This window comes from Saccopteryx bilineata, chromosome 2 (genome assembly GCF_036850765.1).
Source record: "Saccopteryx bilineata isolate mSacBil1 chromosome 2, mSacBil1_pri_phased_curated, whole genome shotgun sequence".
In the NCBI taxonomy this organism is placed as follows: domain Eukaryota; kingdom Metazoa; phylum Chordata; class Mammalia; order Chiroptera; family Emballonuridae; genus Saccopteryx; species Saccopteryx bilineata.
The window spans coordinates 322,306,409-322,315,422 of NC_089491.1; the positions used below are offsets into that span (position 1 = coordinate 322,306,409).

Genomic DNA, 9,014 nt, shown 5'->3' on the forward strand with positions numbered 1-9,014 from the left:
CATATCCTTCCTGTCTGTGCCTGGGAAACATTTCAGTGACGGACTTGTGCTATGAGATTTATCTTTGTTTTGGCATCAACATGGAAGAAAGATGCTGAATCACCATGTGACCCGATACATAATTTAGTCAGAAAACTGCTTCTCTGAATATTGTTGCAACAGTTTCTCTGCAGCAGAGGGCCATCACAGTGTGTGTGCTGTTGCAGGGTGTGTGATCTTGGTCTCAGGACTAGAATGCAAACTCGGCAAGGACAGAAGATTTTGTCTGCTTTGTTTCCTACTCTGTTTAAAACACTAGAACAACACAGTAGATGGTCAGTAAATAATGAAGCTTTCTTAATCTCCTACAAGTTTCCCTCCATTACATTGTATCAGATCAGTGGGGAGGATTATAACCACAGTTACGATTTTTAAAAAACAGATAATCTCTAAATTATTTTGCTTTATAATGTGTGATTTCTTTTAAAGGTTTACTCGTCTGTAAGATATATTATTGTCCTTTCCTGACATCAAAATGAACATACCATCACCTAAACAAATTCCAGCTGACAGCAAAGAAAGCATGCAGCACGATAAATGACACACAATTCTGAAGATGCTGATCTAGTTTAGGGCATTGATTTACTTCGATATTTTAGTTTTTTATATACAGGAGAGAGATACAAAGTATTTTTAACCTAAATCCAAGAACTCCACTCAAAATAAGGCATTTCTAAGGAAAAATAACCCATCAGGCAGATAATGGGAAATGCTCTGTCTCTGTGTTTCCGGATGAAATGACCACCTCTGGAATTCACCCCTGCCAGGTTTCACCTGCTGCCAGAGAGCTCTTCACAGCACTGCCATTAGCTGTTTTACACTGTGTATATAAATAAAAGTGGTAGGAGTGCTTGAAGGAAATAAGAATTCTGAAATATTTGTGGTTTTAGAACACAGGAAACACATCATCTCCTTTCAGGATTCTGTGGTACCCAAACTCACGGTGAGGGCTGGGCTGCTCCCAGGGTTAGGAAGGATTAGGGAATTACCATCAATATAAATCAGACCTTGGGCTGAATGTCAATCAAATTATTAGTACAGTTAAATTTTATGAAGCCATAAAGCCTAAATTCAGTGTATCCCTTAGTTATACTTTAAGTAATTAATTTTATGTATAGTTGAATAGTAGTGATCTCTTTTATAAACTGCAGATTAAAATGTGTGTTTTAAAAGATCATTAAAAAGTTCCACAAATACTAGAAGCCTGAGATAAAGACCATAGTTCATGGTCTAAAAGCAAGAGAATAAAAAAATGAGTGTGAAGTACTTCTATCTTACATAAATAAGTGTAAAAGTAATGAAAATTAATATAAAATATAGAAAACCACAAAGGAGAACATTCTAAATGAGTTAAAAAGCTATGAAAATGAATATATACAAAAGCATAGTACAGCTATAAAATAGGAGGGTGGTTCTAATTACAACATTCATTTTTGTTATATTCACACTACTGCATTGATTATGCAGAGAGAGACTCTCCCTTCTCAGGGAAGACTGGGTCGACGTAATGTGTGAATTAAGCAGCTATAATCTCTGTAATTGAAAGCTCTAAGCCAGGGGTAGTCAACCTTTTTATACCTACCGCCCACATTTGTATCTCTGTTAGTAGTAAAATTTTCTAACCACCCACCGGTTCCACAGTAATGATGATTTATAAAGTAGGGAAGTAACTTTACTTTATAAAATTTATAAAGCAGAGTTACAGCAAGTTAAAGCATAATACTAATAATTACTAAGTACTTTATGTCAGATTTTTGCTAAGTTTGACAGAATAAATCTTTATAAAACAATTTGCTGTAGTTAAATCTATCTTTTTATTTATACTTTGGTTGCTCTGCTACCATGAAAGCTTGAACACCCACTAGTGGGTGGGAGGGACCAGTTTGACTACCACTGCTCTAAACAAGGTGTGGGAAGTGCGTTGCAGGCCTGGAACGGGCATCTGTACCAAGGCCTCATTTCATGCCCTGAGCCATCCATGGGCGGAGCAGCGGTCACGTGTCAGGTCTTTTCAAGTAAGGAGGCTCAGGCTAGATGGCCCTTCTCCACCCACCCACCCCTCCTCTCAGGAATTCCTGACAACCATATGAAGAAACCGAGAGTGCCGAGGATTCACTTTCATGTAATACTGCACAGTCTTGTTGGTTTCTTCACTTGTTATAAAATATTTAAAACAAAAACTGGAGTCATATTCAGGACATGAACAAACAAGAAGGCATATGAACAGTTTTGGAGGTCTCAGCTGTGTAGTTTGCCTTCTGGTGTAAGGAGGGTAATTTATTTATTTTCTTTACATACATATTCAGCTAAAGAAGAAAATTATGTGTGTTTGTGGGTTTGGATGTATGGACATCATATATATATATTTGTGTAACATACATACACACTAAAATAGTACAGGGCAGTGGTTTACAACCTTTTTACACTTGGGGACCGGTGAAAATAGAATTATTCAGGGACCACTAAGGCAGAAATCACTTTGAGCATAGGGAAATTTGACTAAGATCATTGGGTCTTTAATCTTCATACAGTATCTGGGTGGTTAACTCTTTTCCAGACCAGGACGAACTAACTGTTGGACCAGTCCACAGACAGGCAGTTAAAAGCCTGACCAGGGGGTGGCGCAGTGGTTAGAGCATTGGACTGTGATGCAGAGGACCCAGGTTCAAAACCCCTAGGTCGCCAGCTTGAGTGTGGGCTCACCAGCTTGAGCGTGGGGTCTCTGGCTTGAGGATGGGATCCTAGACATGAACCATGGTCACTGGCTTGAGCCCAAAGGTTGCTGGCTTGAAGCCCAAGGTCTCTGGCTTGAGCAAGGGGTCACTCACTCTGCTCTAGCCCCTTGGTCAAGGCATATATGAGAAAGCAATCAATGAACAACTAAGGAGCTGCAACAAAAGATTTATGCTTCTCATCTCTCCCTTCCTGTCTTTCTGTCCCTATCTCTCCTCCCTGTCTCTCTTTTTGTCTCTGTCACAAAAAATGAAAACAAAACAAAACTGGTACAGGGGATATAATTACTAATATTCTGTAATATTAGATTATACATAAATTATGACGTATGACAGAACAGAAGCCAATTAACTACAAGTTATATATTTAATGCAAACATTAATCTCAAACACTTTTTAATGAAGTCCTTAATTACTTTGAACATGATTTTCATTTACTACTGTCTAGAAATTAGTGCTCTTAATGTCATGTGTCATGAGTAGTACTGTTAAAATTACTACTTCAAAGCTTTAATGAGGGCAGAAAAGTCTTCTACTAAGACTTTTTAAAAAGCAGTTTTAAGGTTTACAACGAAATTGAAAGGAAGATCACACTCTCCCACGTACCTGTTATCCTCACATGTGCACCCATTATCAACATTACTCATCAGAATGGAATGGCCCTTTTTATTTTAACCAAGGACGAACCTGCACCGACACACAGAGCCCGTATTTACCTTAGCATTCACTCTTGCTGCTGTACCTCCTGTGGGTTTGGACAATGTATAGAATGGACAAATAACACACACACACACACATTTGGACAATGTATAGAATGGACAAATACACACACACACACACACCCTTGTACTGTCATGGGGTGTTTTCACTACACACACACACACACACACACACACCCTTGTACTGTCATGAGGTGTTTTCACTACACACACACACACACACACACACACACACACACCCTCTTGTACTGTCATGGGGTGTTTTCACTGCCCTGAACACCTTCCTGTCTCTATCCCCCGCTCCCTGCCACATGCCTCACCCTGGCAACCACAGGTCTTTGAATTGCAGCCATACTTTTCCCTTTGCTAGGAAACTATAGATGGAATCATAAAGGTGTAGCCTTTCCATATGGGTTTCTTTCACTTAGTAATCTGCATTTATGTTTCCTTTATGTCTTTTTATGACTCAATAGCTCATTTCTTTTTAGCACTGAATAATATTTCATTGTGTGGATGTAGCACAGTTTATCCACTCAGATGTGAAGGAAAAATATATTGCTTCCAAGTTTTGGCAATTAAGAATAAGGCAACATTCCAGGTACAGGATTTTGAGTAAACATAAGTTATCAACTTCTTTGAATAAATACCAAGGACACAATTACTGGGTTGTGTGACAAGAGTGTGTTTGGTTTTGTAAGAAACTGCCAAACTCTTCCAAACTGCATCACTTTGCATTCCCACTGTCAGTGACAGCATTCGTATTGTCCCACATCCTCCCTAGAATTTGGTGTTGTAGGAAAAATGAAAAACTTTTATGTTATCATTGATGTACAATTTGTTAGAATACTCCAAAACCAAATACAGTGGTACCTTGAGATACGAATCTAATTCGTTCTGTAACTGAGCTCGTTAGTCAACTTGTATATCAAATTGCCAATACTGGACCCATGTGCCAACTAACGGCAGCTTCCCGAATCACAACTCGGAATCACAATTTTGGAATTTCGCTTGGATCTCAAACAAAAATACGGACCAAGTTGCAGCTCATATTTAAAAAAAAGAAATTTGTATGTTGGTCTGTTCGTATCTCAAGGTACCACTGTACACCACTTTGGAACTTGCCATCCAGACCCTGCCTTGAATACGTTGGGAACATTTTACAAGCGTAAAATCACCTGCTTCACCATCAGCTGTTATTTCTCACAATGCTCAGCATGTAGATCCCATTAACAGTTGTTGGCTAAAAAGATTAACTGGAAGGTCATGCTCATTCTCCTATTTGTATCATTAACATAACAGGTATGTCAAGGATGCCACAATGCCATTGATCCGGAAGTGCAGCGGGTGACCTACAACAGCTTCAGCTGGCATGCGTCCACGGAGTGCTTTCTGTGCTCCTGCTGTAGCAAGTGTCTCATTGGGCAGAAGTTCATGCCTGTGGAAGGCATGGTCTTCTGTTCGGTGGAGTGTAAGAAGATGATGTCTTAGGAGGAGAGCAGCAAGCAGTACTGAGCCATAGTAATCCAGCGTGGTCCGCATTTCTACTGTCCCGTGCAATTTGGAAAAATTAACTCAAAAAACCAAACTATAAAGGAAATCAGAAGATTTTAAGTATCTTTCTTTTTTGTTTTTCCCTTACCATTTTTTTTCCATCTCAACATTTAAAACCTGCTTTATGCACTTGATTTTAAAATGGTGGGGAAGGTTATCTTTATTTAGCTTTCCAGATGCAAAATCTTTGGAGTTGGAAGTTTGGGTCTGATTAATCTTTATATTCCCATCCCCTGTGTGTGAAACACTTGAAAGTGAGTGTGCTGAATGGAGATGAGCATTTTTAGCCCTGCATTCGTGTTTCCTGCTAATGTACAATGGGAAGGAAATTAAACTTGCCCTAACGCCGAAGCTCTGCAGTCATCGCCTCATCATATTCGCTGAGCTCTGTCCTGATGCACAGTGGATTCTTCTGACAGGAAGTGGATGTGCAGCAGTGTGGAGAGCTGTTATCATTTCAATATCGAGACATCTGCTGCTTCCTAATTTAGGCAGAGGTGGCTTTATTGCATCTCTTTTTTAAAAACAAAAATTTCCCCCACCTCTTTGTAAGCTGGTGACCTCCATATGTGGCCTTGAATATTTTGTCGTCACATGTGGCATCCACACTTTTTACTTCTATAGGGAATTTTCCGCGTGGACTTAAAGGCCACGCCACTCATTTATATTATATTTTCAACCCAAAGAACATGTATACTTTTTATAACCAAGAGACTGTAATTTACTGACTGCACTTGCCTGCCGTGAGCTGGATATATGTTTTGCATGGTTTTTAGTCTTTCCTGATGTTTCTCAGCCTGTTCGTAAGTGTATCAAATATCTTCTTCACTCATATACTTCCATGCTTAGGTATTACTAATGTTTATTTTCCCCCATATACTTACATACACTATGCACTATTAAAATTAAGTGAAATTAATGATACGTGTATTATTCAAAATAAAATCTTTCAGTTTAACAATTGTACCTTTATTTATATTATGTTCATTGCAGAGCAAAACAACTCTTCTGCTATTAAGTACTTGTTACAGCAGGGGGCGCTGTCTCCAAGGATTAAAAATTACCCAGCCGGCTGCTTCTGACAAAACAGAATAGAAACTAGGCTATTCATTTATAATAAAGGGATACGTTTTGTGAAACTAAATCAAGGTCTTTTTGTTAGTTTTTAAGTTATATGGGAGTGTTTTAGAAAGATAAGTAGTGTCTTTTTAATTGAAGGTTGGGCAAACTACTCGTAACTTTAGCAAGGATTACTCTTAATCTCGAATTGCAATCTATTAGGTCTTCTAAGAATTTTTTCATGGCGACCTATTGTGAAAAGAAAGCACATGTGGACTAGCAATAGATTCATTCTTCCTCCTGTTAGCAAGTCATGAGATTGTACTTCCTCAGTGTGTATTTCTTTCATGGAGGAAGTAGCAGTTTTCTCTGACATATGCCCAGAATAATTTGTTTTTGACTCTCTTTTTTTTTTTATTATTGATTTTAAAGAGAGGAAGAGAGAGAGACAGGAACATCAATCTGTTCCTGTGTGTGCCCTGACTGGGATTGAACCGGCAGCCTCTGTTCTTCCAGACGATGCTCTAACCAAGCTATCTGACTAGGGCTTGTTTTCGGTTTCTGTTTGTTTGGCTGATAGTTCTCTCTAAATTCAACTTCCCCCATCCCCAGACATGGTTAAGTGGAACTAACTTGAAACAATTTTCCTGCACACGAACATGACCACTCTTCATATGTCTGCCTGCCTCGCCTCCATTCTTCTGGGGCTGAGGTAGAATCAGACTGGTTGGGGGGTGTAAAGGCCCAAGAAGTTTGACCAAAGCCAAGATTCACTAGATTCATTACCAAAGACGCAATGCATATATATATTAGTAATTTCCTAGAAGAATAAACTACTTTGGAAGATACAGAACCACTAGGTTTGACTCTTACCCTGATTTAGTTTTAGTGTGGTCTTGTAATATAAGAGAATGAATTCTATATGAGAGGTTCCCAAGATCCCTGCATGTTAAATTGTTAAACAGGTAAAAAAAAAAAAATTATTTCAAATACCTTTTCCTGTGAATACTTAACAAGAGAATAAGATAGTTAATAAGTTAAATCCTTTTCTTGCAGTGAAGAAGATAGGAAAGAAAGAAAAGTTTTTTTTCTGGATTTATGTATATTTTTCTTCAAATGTAGATAACGAAGGATAACCTTTTGTTCTTATTTCCTATTGGTCAGTAAATGGAATTCTCTATCCAATTCCCATTTAAGTTCTGTTTTTCAGGGCTGGAGCTTATCATTTTTGTGCTCAAGATAGCAGGTGTTTGACAAACACATTTGTGCAGTTAGCAGTAGAAAGAACCTCACCTGGAAAGGACTAGATGGGGGGGAGGGAGAGAGTACCAGAATATGAGACATGATAAAGGCCACAGAGAGTTAGAAAAGAGTTGTGTCTTCCCTGCTGCGGAAGCCACCATCTGGGGTATTAGTATGGTGATGACTTCTAATTCCCTTATCCCCAAGTCATCAGTGGGTATTCAAGAACTGAGGGGTTCGATGAGCAAAAGGGGTAGAGATATTTCTTTCCTGAGACCCAGGAAGTTAAAAAAAAAAAGATTTTGACATATCAGTTGCTAAAGTGTATTGAGGTGATACATTTGGAACAGTCCATATTAGAATGATTAATCATGAACTCATTCACATAATGTACATATCTCTAAGCAGAAGAATTTTGCTTGTAACTCTTGAATTATAGTGATAGTTTTGAGAAATCATTGGACTGGGATTATTTAATCCCATTAAGAAATACCAGTTGCTCAAGAGACTCATTCGCCTTCGTATTTGTTTAATGATAACCTTTTGTGGAGGGGGGCAAGAGTAGCTAAGAATTTGTGTTTCTTTAATCAAGGTTAGGTGAAATTCTATGATTGAAGTCTTCAAGCATAGATTTCCAAATCTAACTTTGATGTATTCCAGCCCAATTTCACCAAAGGCAAAAGATTTATTATTGATTCATTCTTAAGGAATTTCCAACGGACAGTGTTTAAGCTCATCCAACTTCACCATGGTTACCAAAGAGACACCACCACTCATGATCAGTCTTACTTATGCCTTTATCTGAAGATGCCCTGGCAAATCTGAACTTGCCTCTGGGTGTTCACTTACTTCCTTAGAAAATTAATGACTCTAGTAATGTCTCCATAAAATAACACTTTGCCACAAATTCTCACTAGATGCTCTCTGCCCCTCTCTGACCTCTCCTGATTTAAGTGTTCAATGACAACTTTAATGATTATGCTGAATACTCACATATATGAAAAGGACTCATTGTGTTGGGGTTTACATGTGTATTTTGAATATACAACCTACAACACATTCTTGCTTGACTAATAAAATCTGTTTTTCATATATTTACTATATACTTGAAAGGCTTTAGCTAATTACCGTGTCTTCATGGGAAACAATATGCCGTTGTAGCTTCTAGTTTTAATCTGATAATGTATTTTGAAACAATCAAAACAAGATATTAACCTTTTATACTTATTTTGAATGGCATTTCACACTGAAATTTATGAAGGCTGCTATAAATGTTCTTCAGTGATAATTTTGCCAAAGGTATCTTTACCTTCAGCCAATAACAACAAAACAACTTATGCCCAGTTATCTTTACTAGTCTGCCATTATCAAATGCAGAGACACTTTGAGTTTATGTCCCCAGAAATACTGACTGTGAAGGTATATGTTATAGTTCAAAAAAGGAGGGTGGGGTTTAGGAGTCTAGAGACCTGGCTAAGTCCCATTGGTTTTCCCTCTTCAGTCACCACTGAGAAGTATGGAGGAAAAAATTATTAGATTCGAGAAGTCTATGGAATAACAGGCCCAAGTGTGGGACAGACATCTATCAAGCTGTTGAAGTTACCAAGAATAACAGCTGGGAAAATGGTGGAGAGAAGAGTGAGCCAGAGGCTAAAGTTATCAAGGACATGGA

General features: G+C 38.3%; 1 protein-coding gene across 1 annotated transcript in view; it reads left to right on the forward strand.

Moving 5' to 3' along the window:
- TES (testin LIM domain protein) overlaps window positions 1-6,002 on the forward strand; it is a 51,274-nt gene extending 45,272 nt beyond the window's left edge. Inside the window, exon 7 of the mRNA XM_066262153.1 lies at window positions 4,790-6,002. Within this exon, the coding sequence (XP_066118250.1) occupies window positions 4,790-4,978 (189 nt within the window). The 3' untranslated portion in view covers window positions 4,979-6,002. The remainder of the gene's footprint in view (window positions 1-4,789) is intronic.
- The last annotated feature ends 3,012 nt before the right edge of the window (window positions 6,003-9,014 follow it).